The 17,642-nt window shown below is 40.3% G+C and overlaps 2 protein-coding genes across 2 annotated transcripts; both read right to left on the bottom strand.

Moving 5' to 3' along the window:
- Nucleotides 1-2,361: 2,361 nt before the first annotated feature.
- On the bottom strand, nucleotides 2,362-5,992 carry LOC137942083 (probably inactive leucine-rich repeat receptor-like protein kinase At5g06940). Its single transcript, XM_068787762.1, has 2 exons — nucleotides 3,218-5,992; nucleotides 2,362-3,068 (listed from the first exon to the last, which is right to left on the bottom strand). Exons 1-2 carry the CDS (start codon nucleotides 5,502-5,504, stop codon nucleotides 2,707-2,709), a joined length of 2,649 nt encoding a protein of 882 aa, XP_068643863.1. The 5' UTR covers nucleotides 5,505-5,992; the 3' UTR covers nucleotides 2,362-2,706.
- A 1,615-nt stretch (nucleotides 5,993-7,607) lies between these two features.
- Nucleotides 7,608-16,805, bottom strand: LOC137940993 (uncharacterized). Its single transcript, XM_068786175.1, has 9 exons — nucleotides 16,231-16,805; nucleotides 14,079-14,179; nucleotides 13,427-13,814; nucleotides 10,907-11,746; nucleotides 10,697-10,754; nucleotides 10,219-10,280; nucleotides 10,022-10,128; nucleotides 9,774-9,861; nucleotides 7,608-8,263 (listed from the first exon to the last, which is right to left on the bottom strand). Exons 1-9 carry the CDS (start codon nucleotides 16,363-16,365, stop codon nucleotides 7,964-7,966), a joined length of 2,079 nt encoding a protein of 692 aa, XP_068642276.1. The 5' UTR covers nucleotides 16,366-16,805; the 3' UTR covers nucleotides 7,608-7,963.
- Nucleotides 16,806-17,642: the final 837 nt, after the last annotated feature.

The following is a 17,642-nucleotide window of genomic DNA, read 5'->3' as shown; positions in this document are numbered from 1 at the left end:
GTGAGAAGATAGATAAAAACATGGCATTTCTGACTGTAAAACGTCGGAAGTGGGTGTCGACAAGGAGCAGTCTCTCACTCCCTCCTCAATCCTTTAGGTGATTGTAACCGAGACTATTTCTAAAAGTGAGTTGAAGAGGGGGAAAAGTTCCATGTCACATTTAGAGTCCAGAAATGACAGTCAAGTGAGAGAAGATGAACTGGAGAATCCTCTCTGTATCGATATAGAACTACCGTTTCATGAGTCGCTTAATTCAAACAACAGCATCAAAAGTAAAAGAAAAAAAAACGAGTAAAAAAATCCTCTATAAAAGGGATCGTTTATGGCATTTCCTTTATGCTTCTTTCACCTCTCTCTCCATTCATTCATTCGTGTCTGTTCAGTAGCAAGGCCGTCACTTCAAGTCAGACATCTCCTACCCGACTTCAACCCCATTGGGTGATTTGGGAGGTCGATGCTCAGAGCCAACAATAATAGTCTTACTTTTAATATTTTTAAACGGTAAAGGAATTCATATCATAAGCCTCTTCGTTCTTTTGTATAAGCCTGTAAGCAACTGTGATTTCACTCTCTTTCTACTCCTCTACCGCTGCTATAATCCTGATTTCTGATCCCGACCATGGGGCTGATGGGAGGAGTAGCAGACAGCTGGAGATGGGTCTTTTCTTATCATCATCAACTATATCGACCCTCTCCGAATATTAAAATGACTCTACCACGGTATGTCAAATGTGACTGAAACAATTAAAATAGTATGAACACCGCATCTTCCTCCGGGCTAGGCCAATTTGGCACGTTGGAACTCTTACTTTCAGTCTCTGCAATCAATGATCCCCCAAAGCCCAGTATTCCTCTTCCATACCAGACCTCCCCACCGTCACTTTTGTTCCTTCTTTGTCTGGTCGCTACATTTCGTTTCCGTCCTCCCCAGTCTCCTCTTCCAGGAGGGTTCTCATTAAATCTTTACTTTATCAGCAACTAGTTGGAGTATCTACGTCTGGGATTCTCTTTTTCATCCGAATCAGGAAATGGGTATCGGTGCAACCCTAGAAGGAAGGGTCAGAACTGGAAGAACAAGCACGGGACCTCTGACACAATGTAAACTAACATTCTTCTCATCTTAGCCTTCACACAGATTTTAATTCTCTGGTTCTCTTGTCCATATGAGGAGAGGTGTTTGACTGGCTGGAATCAAATGGCGGAAAGTAGAGAAGGGTATGCAACAACATGAATATGGTATAATTAAGCTTCTGGAAGTTCCCTTAATTTAATTTTCTGGGTAGCTAACTAAAGAGTATTTGTTATTCTGCAAGATTTTTTTAACATCGGACGCACTTTTTGATAAACAATAAAGGAGTGTTGACCGCAATGCTCTGGTTTTCGGAGGCAAAACCCGCCTCTCTCTCTCGTATTCCCTTTTCAACTAGTGGAGACTGCGAAGTTCAAAGTTCCCCCGACTTGAAACCAACCTTGAAAACCCCAGAGAAAATATAGAAAAGGAGCCTCTAATGTTCAACTGGTACAAGAAACAAAAAGAGAAAACCTCAAGGAATAAAAAAAGGGAGATAACATGGGAAGACGAGTTGCGGAAGAAGGAAATCTGCTCCGACTCTCAACTTGTTTATCAAGAGGAAGTGGGGGCAATCTTCAGAGGTTGACCGTCAACGAGAGGATTCAAGTTTTGATACACTCTCCCTCGGAAATACAAAGTAAAATCATGCCAAGTGGTTGAGATTCTCGAGAGGAATTTCCTCGGAGGATGATAATTAATCCAATTTTTATTAAGCTCCTGGTACTTGTCTCCTGTAACTTGCAGAAGCAGAAACACAAAACACAGTCATCCTTTACTGTGTTCTGTAACTGGAATTCCGAAGGCCAGCGGTGTGGGCACGAAAACAAAGAGTGGGGTGAAGGGAAGGGAATGGATCATCAGCCATGACTGAAGAAACTGGGAAAGGGGGAGAAAGGAAGTCAACAGGGATGGGGAGGGGAAGGAGGAGAAATTTGAATCGAAAATGGGAACCCATGCGTGGGAGAATTCGCCGGATCGATGACAGGTCACGTGCATGGGGGAGAAAGAAAGCTCACAATACCATTTCCAAAGCCACTTCTCATGTTAGGTATACGAATTTATCTACCAAATTCTATTTATTATATGCCTATTTTTTAGAAAGATGGCAATTTGGCAAATCTTACTAATTATAGCTTTATATCATATCGTTTGGTATCTTAAAAGGTGTTCCTTCATAGCTGTTTCTTGCACTTTTCTTCAAATGAGCCATGGCCACCCTCTGACTGTCTCTCTTAATGCTTCCAAATGATAATCACACATCCACTTCCAACCAAACGCTCAATCGATCTAAAACGACTCGACAGTGGAGACTTTCAGATTCATATACCAGGATTCCCCACATTTTTACATCGTCTTTATTTGTTTAAAATGAATAAAATCAGAGGTTCTTCGGCTTCTGTGATCGTGATTTTGATGGTGTATCTCCGTCAGAAGGGTATTTTCGATTTTCTGATATCAGAAGAGAATCGCTTTTCAGTGCATTGCATGTATCAATCCAGAAGCAAAGAGACTTTGCTGCCCGGTCTAAGGTAAATCGATAAAGAACACAAGTATGACAGCCTGATCTGCTGTACTTGAACTGGAATTTCTATGTACAGGAACAACAAAAGACGATAGACGGAGCGGGGGTGGGACTAATAGGAAGGAGGACAATCTCCGAAGCAGATCCTCAGAGAACGGGTTCCAGTTTCGATCGACTGTAGTGATCTGATGACTTCGTATATGGTGGGTCGCTTCTCTGGCATGACTGAAATGCAACGGAGAGCTATTTGGAGAGCCTCCAACATGTTTTCCTGCGACGAATTTGAGATTTTGGGATCCAGAATTTGAACGAATCCGTTGTCTATGTTGATCTTGCTGCGGACCCACTTCGCAATGTCCATGGGTTTGTCACAGTCGGGACGATCAGCTGCTCTTCCTGTTATGAGCTCTAGTAAAACCACGCCGAAGCTGTAAACATCCATCTGCTCTGTTGCCTTCTTACTACACGCAAGCTCTGTCAAAGAACAACGGAGATTTTAGCATCTGCAGGCTGAATCTCTGACTAAGTTTCTAATTCAATGCAGCGCGAAATTTACAAACGAACAGGGGAGCCTTGAATCAAAGAACAGGAGCTAGAAAAAAGAAAATGTAAGAGGGACAAACCAGGAGCCAAGTAACAATGAGCACCCGATTCAGACGCCATGGAAGCCAGCAAAGCGACTTCTCCGACGATTCGATCGAATCCAAAATCTGTGAGCTTTGCTTCAAAATCCATGTCCAAAAGAACATTTCTCGCCTTCATATTCCTATGGAGCAAATGTGGCACATAATCCTTGTGAAGATAAGCCAAACCTCGAGCAATGCCTACTGCAATCTTCAGTCTAATCTCCCAATCTAACGAGAAACCCGGTTTCTTAATCAAATCTCCCAAGCTCCCCTTGGGTAAATACTCGTAAATCAGAACGACAAAATCATGCGAGTAGCAGAAACCCATTAGCTTGACTACGTTCTTGTGCCTGACTTTGGCCAAAGTTTTAATCTCCGTCCTCAACGCTTTGGAAGACACACTTCCAGCATGTATTAGCTTCTTCACTGCCACGAATTCTCCGGTAGGAAGAGGGACTACATGAACCTTGCCGCAAGCTCTCTGGGCAATCGAATTTTTCTCCTCAAGTACCTTCACCAAATCCTGTTCTGTAACCGTCAAAGGATAGAAGAAGACCCACTTTAAACTGCCCGGAAAAGATTTTCTCCGAGAAGAACGATAAAATACGAAAAAAACAGCACCCACAACTAGAATCCCGGCAGCTAATGCAGTCGCTATAAGCGCACATATCAATCCGGTGGGTCGCGCAGGTTTTGTTTTCGGCCTCTCATCGGCACAGAGACTGGGTAATCCTGGTCCACACAGGTCTGGGTTACCTTGCAGGAAAGAAGCAGGAAGCCCAGAGATCAGGGAGAGGGGAACAGCTCCAGAGAGGCGATTAAAAGATACATTGAACAGGGCAAGCTTTAGATTCTGTAGCCCTTGAGGGATCTCACCAGTGAGATTATTACTGGAGAGATCGATATACGTCAAAACAGGTAACTCAGCCAAAGAAGAAGGGATCTTTCCGGAGAAACTGTTTTCCGCCAAAGAAATGGAGACTAGCTTTCTGCATTTCCGAAGCTCTGGAATTGGACCTGATAGCGAATTGTGGGAAAGATTGATGATACTCATAACAGGGGAATTGCAAAAATTGTCAGGAAGCTCGCCATAGAAACCATTGAGAGAAGCAGAAAATCTGTACATAGTAGTAATTTCCCCCAGAGTAAAAGGAATTTTGCCAATGAAACTGTTATTGTCGATCTGAAGTTGTTCCAATTGAGGAGCCAACGACACAGAGCTGGGTATTTCACCAGAAAATTTATTGCTCTCTGCTCTAATCAGCTTGATCTTCGGTAGTGACCATATCCCAGTTGGAAAAGTCCCCACAAATTCATTGTTTTGGACCTGAAATCTCTCGAGATTTACACAGTTTTGCAGCGAGTCAGGAATCAGGCCAGAGAAGGAATTCGTATGAAGACTGAGCTCTGTAAGGCCTTGTCCATTACAGATTCCAGTAGGAAAAAATCCCGATAATTTATTCTGTGAAATATCAAAATAGATAATTTTTTCCAAACCGGAGCCAAGTCCTAGAGGTACATTTCCGGTTAAATTGTTCTGAGAAAGATCCAAAATCACGAGACCTCGTAAACTGACAAAGGAATCGGGTATCCCTCCAATGAAGCCAGAATTTTGTAGAAAGAGCTTCTGCAGCTTCGTAAGCTTTCCAATCTCTTCCGGAATCTCACTAGTGAGAGACGGATTTTCAGATAAATCGAGAAGAATCAGCTCAGTTAAGTTTCCAAAGACAGAGGAAGGCACAATACCTGAAAACCAGTTCCTCCCCAAGTTAAGAACTTGAAGTTTATTGAGAGAGCTCAAGCCGCTGGAAATCTGCCCCTGCAAAAGATTTTTGCTGAGATCGAGCTCACTCAATGAAGTCAACAGCGATAGCTGATCTGGGATTGTTCCCCAGAGGAGATTACTGCTGAGATTTAACGCCTGCAAGGACTTACATTGAGCGAGGTGGAGGGGTATGGGTTGGTTGAAGAAATTGTTTGCAAGGCTGAGTCGAGAGAGAAAAGGTAGTTGGCAGATGGAAGAAGATATTTTACCGGAAAGATTGAGCGACTTGAGGTCGAGAGCAACCACGGAAGTAGCAGATTCAGAATTACAAGTGACTCCAGTCCAGTCACAGAAGTGGGTGGCAGAAGCGTTGGACCAGGAGGAGAGAGACGATTTGGGGTCTATAATGGAGGCTCTGAAGGCAAGAAGAAGATCCCTTTCCGACACAGAAACGACAAGAGTAACAAGAGAGAAGAAGAGACCAAGGGAGAGAGACAAGGACGAAAAAACGGAAGCCATTGAATCAGCAGCTGCTTCACACGTTTCCTTCCTCCTCCTGTATGGTATGGCGAATTGTGAAACCGATGACCTGAAACGATGAAGTAATGGAGGAGAATCCAGTAGAGACGAAAGGGGTTTTGTTGGCTTGTGAGCAGAGAACTTAGAGATCCATCACTGCCCAGTGCTGCTGACTGCTGCAGAGTGCCTGCCCTCCCGCCCTCGTTGATTCTTTTATCCTTCCTCACGCTGGACGACGAGAATGTGTAATCAAATCTATATAGTATATAGTATCCAAAGATCAGTAGCTTCTGAAAAAGCAGCAGAGGGCAGTAATTAACTTTAAGTTGTCATCCAAGAGGGAAAAATAGTAAACTACTTGACTGATAAGCTTTTAATAATCTTGATTCCAGTCAATCAGTCGAAGAATGATATCATCGAAATCAAACTAAACAACTAAAACCAGGAAAAAGAGTTTAAAAAACAAAGAAATCCCATTTCGGCCGTCGAAAAGCTTTCACAAATCTCATTCACAAGACGGGAGGGGAGGAAGGGAGAGGTCAAAACGTCTTGAAAACTAGAAATATTTGGTGAAAAGAGGATGATGACCCGTGAACCGGGTCTGACAGGATCACAAATCTGGACAGAGGAATAGACAAAAGTCCACGTCCTTTTCATTCAACGGCAACGGAGGAGAAGTCGGCACCCGGTCCTGCACTCTTCTTTTTCGTTCCTAAAACTATTTTTAAGGACAAGGAGAAGGCTAAAATTATTATTATCGACTGAACTGAGGTGTTTCCCAAAACATCTTCCTTGGGCCTGCAACTCATTTGTTTCATTGACCTTCCCCGTTTAGAAAGCAAGCTTTCTGTATTCAATTCCAGTTTCGAATTCCAAGCAGTGTACTGCAATTGCAACGAAACTGTTTTTTTACCATGAGTGGGTATGATTCATTCCTCTCATTTCACCTCACCCATTTGAAAATATTCTCAGTTTTTCCAGACAGGCGGAATGAGATTGACGAAGAACAGCGACCAACAAGAAGGGACAGGAATCATTATCCCCTCTTCTGAAGAGTCTGAATGGCTGGAACGGATCTTCTCACAACGCATCATAAGATTGTATTTGGTCATTATAAGTGCCTCTCACCGTCTGCTTTTTAACTTTCCCTCAAAAGTACCTGACCACTGACCAGAATCAACTGATTACGGCGTCTAATTCCAGGAATAATAATACAGACCTTAAATGTACTCTTTCCGTGAATAATTGAAATCGCCACCATTGACATTCCCAGCCTATTTTAAAGAAGAAAGAATGATATTTCGTATTTCTTTCACATGCTGTCCTTTAAACCTTTCATAATTCTTTTTAATATTTATTTATGGGTAATTGTTCAGTTCAGTTCATCGGGACTGATGATGATCGATTATGGAGCGATACGGTGAAATTGAAAAGGAGTTGGGAGCACTGAGACAGTCAACTACGAAATAAGAGCTCCATTGAAATTTGGATCACTCCATATTAACGATTTCAGCGCTTTCAGGGGGAGCGGACCTGGTGCTGCTTTGTCCTCTAAGGGAGCTCTCATTACATGGGGAGAAAGTTAAAAAAGAGGAATTACTTTAAGCTCAGATAAAGTCGTCTTTAGGGGAACCCAACTGGCCTTTTTCTTTTGTGTTTTTTTTTCTGGAGGAAGTAGTTACTTTGAACCAGTGTTTCTTTCTCTTTTTAATTTCTGCTGGGCTTCGTCGATGGGAGCTCGATGATAGAGGAGGTAGTTTGTCATGCATGATGAGAGGAGTGCGTCAAAAAAAAATAATCTTAAATCGTTTCATTACTGCCCGTCTCGGGGGTCCGTCAGGCATCATGAAGGGGTGAGCCTATCTGATATCATTAAAGTTGAAATGATGAGATTATCAACGAAGAGCTAGAGATTTGTGGGTTTCAGATATCAAAGCTTAAACGAGAGAAAGAAGAACAGACAGAAGATGGGACGTTTGAGAAAAGTTTAGGAAACAAGAGTGAAGAATAATAAAGAAACATAGTTTAAAAATAACAATTCTTTACCTTTACCTGTTTACTACAAATCAAAACTGAAGCAGAGATGTTGTTTAGTAGAAGTAGTTGAGCAAAGTTATGCACTAAATATGACCTTCAGCAAAAGCTGAAGCTAATGCCAATTTCATCACCAAAATTTCTCTTAGCAGAGACTGGAAAAAAAAAACAAAAGTTTTAAAGATCTTTACTCTTTTTTTCCTAAAAAATATCTGAAAGAAAAACAAATAAATTCATTACAACCCTATTCACAGCTTTTACAATCCGTTCAAATGCTGGATGTCACTGGGGGCGGAGCGCTCCAAAACGTCACAAGAATCTCATCGACAATTCCTTACTGAAGTACTCGAATTGTAGACCTCAGCCTGCTCCTTATTCAACTCCCTCGTCAAAACAGGTGATATTCTACTCTGCAGCTTAATAACTCATTTGAATTCTGGCCGAACATAAGTAAGACTTCGTGCAGTTGGAGACGGTACATTGTTGATAAGACTTCCACTTCCCATACCCAATGTAGAACCACTGGGATTAGAAGTTGTCTCGCGCTTCCACTGCAAGCTACGCGGCCCAACTTTGAAAGGTATGCGACCTCGCATGCCACCGCCTGGACTGCCTCTCGGAAAGGGCATTCTAGCAAACCTAGCAACAAAAGGAGAAGCTCGGGCAACACGAGGCCAACCCATCACTGGAGCGGCTTCATTCTGAACAGCATTTCTCCTGATAACCTACAGGATGCAAAACTAGGTCAAAATTTTACTACCAACAGGTTAAGGGACCAACAAATCCATACATAGAGCTGAACATCACTATCTACGATTTTTTCTGTAATTTTTCTATTTACAAGAATATGAAGAGAAAATAACTTCCTGTCGTGGCAAAAGACAAGCATAGACTGGAAGAAAAGTAAGAAATTGAATGCTCATTGAGCTGTATGATCCTACCGTAAACCATTTCTAGTCTCATATTTTTTATGAGACATATCCCATAGTCTGTCAAAACTCGTGTCCACGATTTTTATGTTGTTTGTCATCAGTAGAATAAGGAAATTAAATTTTTTAAGAAGATATTAAGAATTATAGTTTATAAATAAGCATTAGTAGGAATTATGATGGACTAACTTAGTATGACAGGACACGTTCTTCCTTGATCAAGAAGTAAAATTTTTTCTTTTCAGAAAGGACCCCGTAAATTTATTATGATTGTCTACAGCTTCAGAAGCTACCAGACAAGTTGATTTAAACGTTAAAAGTTCTATTAAATCAACCTGTGCTCAATCCAAATAAAAAAAGGAAAGGAAAGGAAAGGAAATGCTGATGCAGGAGCCTCAAAACAACATTTAGGCCACTACTAAGAACAAACAACTCTTTTCTCCAGCTCTCAGCAACCCCATGGCCATTTTACTAAAGGTGCTATGGCCTCTTTTTGGGAAAATTCTGAAATGCTAGCATTAAAGAATCGAAGCTATACAAAAAAAGGAGAGCAAGAAAATGCTCAAAGACTCATGAGTAGACAAAACCCTATGGTTCTGTTGGTTTGAGGGAAAGAGGGTAAGAAAGGAACGAAAGGTAACTCAGAGAGAAAGAGAAATTTCATAAACTCACCGTAAAAAAACTAGGCAACAAGGATTGTAGCGTGTCAAGGTTTTGGAAACAAAACCCACCCTCTGCTAACCCCAACACCTCACCCCATCCAATGACGGGGTTGAGGACACAAGCACATCCCCAAAACACCCTGTGATTGGATTGACTTTTCAACCCATCTCCACCATCCCTGCCCTAATCTCACCACGAGGAGAGAGTTGATGGAGGGGGAGGAAACAAAAGGCAGTGAGGCTTTTCTTTGCAACAGAGAGATCTTAGCAGAAAGAGAGGAGCCTCCCCTCCTTCCACTCTCTCTCTGCAAGAAAGAATGAATGAAAAAACACCCCCGCCACCACCAAGCAGCAAAGCTGCAAAAGGGGGATAGATCACCCCAGATGGATTTTTTCATCCAACCTTTTGCTGCCCCAGAAATGAGATTGCATCCCTGTTCACACTTTAAGTGGGGAGGCAGGGTGAGCAGGCAGGTTCCACATTAAACCACCCTCACTACCGTTCCAACTTGGTAACCCAAAATTTGAGTCGGTTTCTCATCAGCCTATTTAGATCCAAGTAAATAAACAACTTAAGCATAGACTTTTCACAAACTGAGGTTTCAAAGCAAACGAAAGCATTTGTTCTAATTTCTTTATTTTACCTTCAGCACACGTGACATAAAAGATGTGCCATTAAGTGATAATGCAAGCTCTGCTGCTTCTTTACGCATGAATTCAATAAAAGCTGACCTGATTCAGGGAAGGTGTATTAGCATACAAGAATAACATGTTAACAGGCAAGTCTTTTTCCTCTCCTCTTACATGACAGCTGAGAAGAAATTCAATCAATGTTTTAAAATTTCAAAAAAATGAATAAAAAAACATATGAAAAGGTACTATGATGACAAACCCTTTAGGTTGTCCTGATGCAGCATCTGTGACAATGATCACCTTCAATACTTCACCACATTTGTTGAAATGACGAGAAAGCATGTCCTTGGTGGCAGCAAAATGAACCTTCAAAACCCAATATAGACAACTCAATAATACATTAAGAATGATATTTTTTCTTCAAATTTAAACACGTATACATTCCTAAATACTTACATTGTTGATAAAAATGGTCCGAGATTCGGCATCATCTGTTGGACGAACACCAGAATATGAACCTGAAAATAACAGGAGAAGATGGCCATATTCACAAAACACAGCAAATAATTCTGGTAAATCAAAATACAGACTAAAGAAAAAAAAAGTACTTAAACTCTGACAACTCAAATTTTGCAGATTTATGTTCAGGAGAACTCAATAACACTAATTCCACATCCTAATAGAAGACTGTTATGAATCCGACAGTAAACTAAAAAATTGGCGTTGATTAAAAAGAACAGGAAAAAAAAGTTAAAAATGAGCAAGGATTCCATTAGAAAAACCCCAGGGGAGAGCGATACACCTGTAGAAAGGGGGATAATGTTTCCAACAGCGAGGTGCTGCCAGGGTGCATCCACACACGGGAGAAAAGAGGGTGAATAGAACAAAGCAAACTAGTTAACATTTTATGCCAATGAATGCTTTAGACTCTTACCAGAAGTAGCCTGCACATTATTCAAGGCCCCCTTTTGATTGTTTGCTTGGGACATTTCCTACAAAAAATGTAACATATTTAAATAAAACAAAAAAGTTACAACGAAAAAAACGAATTTAAAAAAACACAACAGAGTACATAGGAATAAAGCAGAAATGTGCTCCAATAAAATAGAAGTATAAATTTTCAAACTGAAATAACACAACTCACATTGTCATTACCAACCATAACTGTACTGATTCCCTTCACAGGCTGATCACTGGACTTGCCTGGACCCACCTCGCACTCCTGAAACACTGGCCAGCTTTTTACTTCTTTAACCTCTGGTTGTGACCGGTAATGTGGTGGCTTCCAAGTATTTACATTCACTGAAATATTCACAATTTTGCGAGAATTTTTTGCCTGATCCTGATCGCTCATTCTAGTTCTCTGAACAACTTCATCATCCACATTTTGAGCAACACTGTACCGAACCATAAGTGAATCTTTCTTATTTGCAGATGAAGCACTCTGAGAAGAATCAATTATCCTGTGCTTCAGGGGAGCTGGCACAGGAGCCACATCTTCATATTCATCATTTTCTGATGCAAATTCAGAGGCCAACCCAGTTTCCTTCTCCACCATTGTCTCATCGCCTTCAATTTCCCCATGATACTCCGCTGTTGGAAGATATTCACCATACTCGACTCCATCTAAAGTGGAAGGTCTACTAAACTCTGATGCTTGGTTGGTAGCATCTATCCTGTCCACCGCATGTCCCAAGCGGTCAAACACATTTCCTGAATTTCTAAAATTGATTGCATCCTGGGCAGCTTCAGCCGCAGCTTTCATTGCCAGGGCATGAGCATTGCCCCTTGCAATTGATCTTGTCCGGTTGGGCTGCTTACCCATTGAATCTTCAGTGGCAGTAGCCACCACAGATCGAAGTCGATTACTTGTTGGTTCTGACTTCAAACTTGAAGACCTTAAAGAACTCACTGCATCTCGTACTGCAAATTGGAGCAGCCGACGAGGGGCATGTATTGAAGGCTGAACAGACGTCATCTCCTTCTGACAGAAAAAAAAGTTAATCAGGATGAGACAGAAGAAGACTTGCAGAAAATTTTGCTTCAAGAGTGTGTCATGCTTTCACTAGAAGAAGGGATAGATTTTTCTTTTCTTTTCTTTTCTTTTCTTTTCTTTTCTTTCTTCCTAGGCATTTCCAGGGGCCATGGAAATTGAATTTTTCTTTTGTTTTAATCAAGCCAGCAATTTTATTTGGAGAAGAACCTGCTGCAATTTTGGTTTTTCTGTAGGTTCTCATATTCATTGTATTTAACATATATATGTTGCCTGCTGGTTCTTTACTTTTTTTTTTAAAATATGACCCCCTAAAACAGCAAAATTAACTCTACCAAATTCCCCCCAGTTCACTAGAACAGCTGAAGATTATGTTTTTTTTTTAAATAAAACCTTGATTTATTATTTCTCAGTTTATTTGATATTCTTTGAGATATTGTCCATTTCAGGGAAGATATAATACCTTTATTTTTCATTAAAACAGTGAAGGTTTCAAATCATGGACCAACTTTTCATCTATATTCTAACTGTTCTACAGTAATGGGGTACAATTAGCTAGACATCTCATGTCTCTCAAGACATAAGCCATTCAAGAAGTATGACAGCAGAGAGCAACATTTTCAAGCAAAAATAGTCCAACAAGTTACTCACACATTTGCATGAATAAAAACAGCAAAATTAAAAGATATCACTGACAATGTGTCCAGATACTGAGGTTGGCCTTCCTACTCATGCTTATAAGAGGACATAAGAACAAGGGGGGCATATTAGATCCACCAAGAAGAAGGTAACACTGATTCATTCTTAGGGAGTAGTTCCTAGTAGCAGATACAGTGGAACAAAGTTTGTTAGGAAGAGAATGGTGCAGCATTCATTTTCTACATGACACAGCTGGGTAACAGCCAGCTACATGAAAGTTATCTGATAGCCACCAAAAGCCAGGCATTTGGTTTTAGCCTGGTATAAGGATCTCTTCTTTAACCAGTAGAAAGACTTGTCAACACCACTAACAAATTATATGCCATCTCTGTTTATCACAGCACCATTCATATGTCCAAGAACCATTAGTAACTCTAGAAAAACACGGACACTATTGTGTTAATTATAAGTGGGAGGAAGAGAGGAGGGGAGAGAGAGAGAGAGAGAGAGAGAGAGAGAGAGAGAGAAAATAAACTTACACATGATCACTCTACAACTCACATGATCATACTGGACTCAAACAACGAGCAATACAAGGACAAACACAATGAACCATAAAGTATGTGCTTTCAGTTCAAATCTTACTAGAAAAATGGAGAGGAAGGAGGGGGTGATGGTGACACCCACTCATAGAGACCTAAGATATGATTAACCTGAAAGCTAAGTTAGTATGACTGGTACATTATCATTATTCTGCAGGGGAGGGACTAACGCAATGAGCCATAAACAATGTGCATGGTACATATCCACCACCCTTGACTTTTAGAATGCTTTTAAGTTACATCCACAACTAAAGACATCGACAATTAACATCAGTACAAGCTCTATTAAGTATTACCCATCCAATTAGAGAAAACGTACACAAGAAGAACAGATTACATCTCTCTATCCATGTGTATATGAATTTATCAGCATAAGACGACAGACCATTGCAAACGTGTGTTATGAGTTTATATGAATGTGAGGACTGACCTTTGTTATCTGCCATTCATCTTGCTGAGTCCGTTTCCTTTGGGCCCATGATACAGGAGAACGAGGTCGTTTTGAATGCCCTGGCCTTCGCTGGGTCTTCTTCTCTGGATGGAAGTAATCAATTTCAATGCTTCGAAGTGGAGGTGGCTCTGCCTCATCTCTCACCAGGCCTTTCCATTCCCTATTGCGCCGGCTTCTAGTTTCTGTAAGAGGCCTTTCACCATCATAATCAGAGTTTGAACAAGTCCCACCGCCAGACACCACTTTTGGATCATTATGAACCTCAGGTTTTTGGTCCAATACATGTTCGCTTTTAGCTGCCTCATCATGACAAGAGTCCAGAGGCTGTGCATAAAGGTGAAGGTTGGAAGAGAGATGGTCCCATAGCCTGTATCAAAATGGTAATCACATGTTAGTACTAAACAGGTTAATTTCATGAGTAGTCCACACATTGGTAACATGCATAAGTATGTACGTCTGTATGAAGAAAGAGAGATGGCTGCACAAACAGGATCTCACCAAATGAATTACTCAAGGCCCCAATGAATAGCAGTTTTATAAATATGTAGAAGACCAAGTGAAAGAATTCCCATCTACTTTGAAGGATCAAGGCCACATCAAACAGAGAGAGACAGAGAGAAAGTAGACATACCAGGATACAAAAGAAGCACTGCCCTCTTCCAAAAACACATTCAGCTCGTTCTGTGCCTCCTGTTTATGTCTACCATTTCTGAGTAAAACAATGACATATTCCTGCAAGAATATCGTGATCCAGATCAACGCAAGTTAGGCTAAATAACACTTCCCCGCAACCCAGCTGAACTATGTTAACCATTAGAAATACAACAAACTAAAACCTCCAAAGAATTTTAAAAATATGACCTGAATAGACAATCTTGTATGATAGTGAGCAAATGATATCAATAATATTGACAGACAAAATAAACAACAACATAATAGACGCTTATATATAAAGGGTGCGATAAGTTTATTCTTTAGGTACAAGAGCACACTGAGTTTGCCATTTACTAAAAGCATTACTTTTATACATTTTTTAACTGTTCGCTTTCAGAATAATACTCTTTTAACTGTTATACTCTTTAAATAAAAGGATCGTTACATTCTCCTTCCCTCCCTCTCCTCTTTTTTTCTTTTTTTTCTGCCTTCTTTAGCGTTGGAAAGAAACCTAAATATATCCTGGAATGTCTCTTGGCTAGGAACTTCCATTTGATGATAGATAACACATTCAAAAGAAGTGAAGAATTTTCCAACTTTCTAACATTTGGTTCCATTACACTTTGTCACTTTGGGAATGAAGACTAAAGCAGAAGTAGCTATAAACATGAACATTCATCCCCAACCCCCACACAGTGCATATCAGTAAGTTGGCCTCTTCCAAAAGAGAAATATGAAATCCTAGGATCAGTGGCTTTTTCTCCTCATAGCATGATAAGAGTAGCAATAAGACCTTAGATAACCATCTCTATATTAGGTGCAATCAACTTCGAGAAACCCAATCCTATGAAGTAAGATCCTGTATTCACCCAAAACAAGCTCATTTTCTGAGTGTTAGTACACGCATGCTATATTTTGAAGAAATTTTAACCTTTTCCAAAGGAGAAACTTTTAATCTTCAGGACATGTCAGCATCAGCCCACCAAAGATTCGTTTCAAATCAAACTCAAATTTCCAGAATAAACAGTCATTGAATGGTGGTTTTAGCCATTATTGACCCTTCCCATGAGGATACTAACCAACTGCTGTTCCAAAACAAAACACCCTCTCAACTATCCATGCTAAAACTACCCAGTTTAGATTTTTTTTTTTTGAAATGATGCTGAATACAGAGAAATCACCTAGCTGTTGAATTTTCTAGGCAACCAAGCCGATAACAATCTTCCTGAGGTAAGATAGTGACAGACCATCAAACCCATTGAGCCATGCAAATACTCATGTATTTTCTGTACCTGATATACCACTTCACCGTATAGGTTACCATCCAAACATAAACATAAGGTAGCAGTTCTTCCCCACTGCATACTCTCTTCAGGCCTCTGGTGAAATGCTTCGTGTTAGCACGTAGAGAGATAAACAAGGGACTTGAATTGCTGTGACATCTTCAGTGCATAGTTTGATCATGGTAATAAAGTACCCCGATGTCAATTTTGTATCACCAGAATCTCTCAAGACTTCCAGAGAACTGCAAGATCTGTGAAGTAATACAATGCTATACTTCTAAGAACATACAAGAACATATGAACCATGGGTCTGGTTTCAATACAAACTTTTAGAATCCGCACTCAAAACAAGCTCATCTATGAAGACTGCCCATCGGCTAATCTTTACAACTTACTGATTAAACCTAAACATCTCCATCGACAATGTCTTAACAAGCACGTTTCACACCTCAAGAATGTATTGTGCTAGTTTGGCGGATTGAAAACTGCTCTCATCCACCACAAGCTTATGGAAAAAAAGCTAAAATAAAAAGACTTTCCTCGCCCGAACCATATTAAAATAAGTAATTCAATTCTCATGAAAAAACACAAAGTGATATCAGATACCGGAAAAACTACCAAACTGCGCGTAAGCACCCAAGGAGATCTCCAGAGAATGGAAAACCGTATGATCCTCACGAATTCATCCGAAGAGAATGGAAGCAGAAAAGGTTACCATCCGGGGAAGAAAACAAAGCATGCATATCCACCAGACTATGTTTGATATTTCAAATTTGAAGAGATTAAATCGGTAAAACGCGATATATTCAACAATCTAGAAACAGAAATATTGCATCGACAACATACCACAAGAGTGTCATCAGTGTAATCCCCCATGAACTCCTTCAGCTTCTCCCTCACTTTCTCCTTTAATCTCGCTGCGCCATCGCCGCTGAAATCAACCCTAAAGGTCCTCTCCTCTGTTTGATCGGAACCGTCCATCCCGTTTTATTGAAAAAATATTCCCAGCAAAAATCTAGAGCATACGGAAAACAGAAGCCTGGATCGCCGTTCGGCCGGCTAAGAACAGAAGCAATCACTTAGAAGTTGAAAAAATCTTTTTCTGGCGAACCCAAGATTAAACGGCGGCTCTAACTTATTCCTTCCTTCAGACAGTAGCTGTAGCTTTGAGAATTCTCCTCCTGTAACTCCGGCGATACTACCAGGGAATTCCCGTTTCGAGGTGGAGTGAAGTGATGTGCAGAGGAAAACGCCAGTACCCAACGCCTTTTATGGCGCGGAAGGCCTCTTCGCAGAAGCCAGGGGTGAACCCTACAACTGGTGCTCAAAAGTTTTATCGACTATCGAAGTTTTATCGACTATCGAAGCTTAAGAAGGTTGGATATATTTTAGGGAAAGACTCTGCACTTCTCCTTAGGTTAAAACCCCTCCTGCGCCATTGGGAAACTTTCGATTGGAGTGGGAAAGTGTCTTCCTAAAATCTGTTTCATATTAAAAAGAGGAACTCAAAACCCAAAATTTTCCATAAATTTCAATCTAAATAAGTATTTCAAATAATTAAATTAAACATTTTTCATGATCTATGAGAACTTGGAATTAAGCTACCGAAAATCGTTAATATTTGATCACCCAGATTAGAATTGTGATCGGCGGTTCAGATCGTATTAACGATCAAGATAGGAAGTATTTGAATACCAGTCAAAATTGGAAGTCTTGATTGTGAAAACACAAAGATTTTTATCAGTATCTGTCAAAATCAAATGTGTTGATATATAAAATTACGAGTTTTACCTAAGTAAAAGAGGTGACACATCAATGATGGATGCAAATGGTTAAAAAACTATTAACACGTGGCATCCCATTAAAATAGAGTAGTATGAAAGGGAGCCAATGTGAACAAAATCTAAGGCCACTCAATGGTACTAAAATTGTTCCAACAATCTTTTGACCAGCCACCTGCCCCATCTCAATCACTAGTCCTTATTCTACATTCAATAAAGTCCACATGGGAACTTATTTGTCACGTAAAAGTAAGTGGTGTAGGGTTGAGCAATGTGGTCCAATAATATCATTAGGCCTAGCCGCAATGTTTAACATAATGGAAACCGGATTAAAATTAGAAAATAATATAAATAATTATTTGGCATTATTTAGTCATGCAAAGTTGGTAATACATGAAAAGGAAAGGGGTGGTCCAGGTGGGGCGTCTCATGCTAAGATATTCTCACTAAATTATTTGAAAACAGAAAATAGAAGAA

The sequence above is a fragment of the Aristolochia californica genome, unplaced genomic scaffold, assembly GCF_029961685.1.
Source record: "Aristolochia californica isolate CCGP_79_NKW_82.1479 unplaced genomic scaffold, dmAriCali1.0.hap1 SCAF_9, whole genome shotgun sequence".
NCBI classification, from domain to species: domain Eukaryota; kingdom Viridiplantae; phylum Streptophyta; class Magnoliopsida; order Piperales; family Aristolochiaceae; genus Aristolochia; species Aristolochia californica.
The sequence above is the reverse complement of the archived record's forward strand: the minus strand, read 5'-3'. Positions and strand labels throughout refer to the sequence as shown.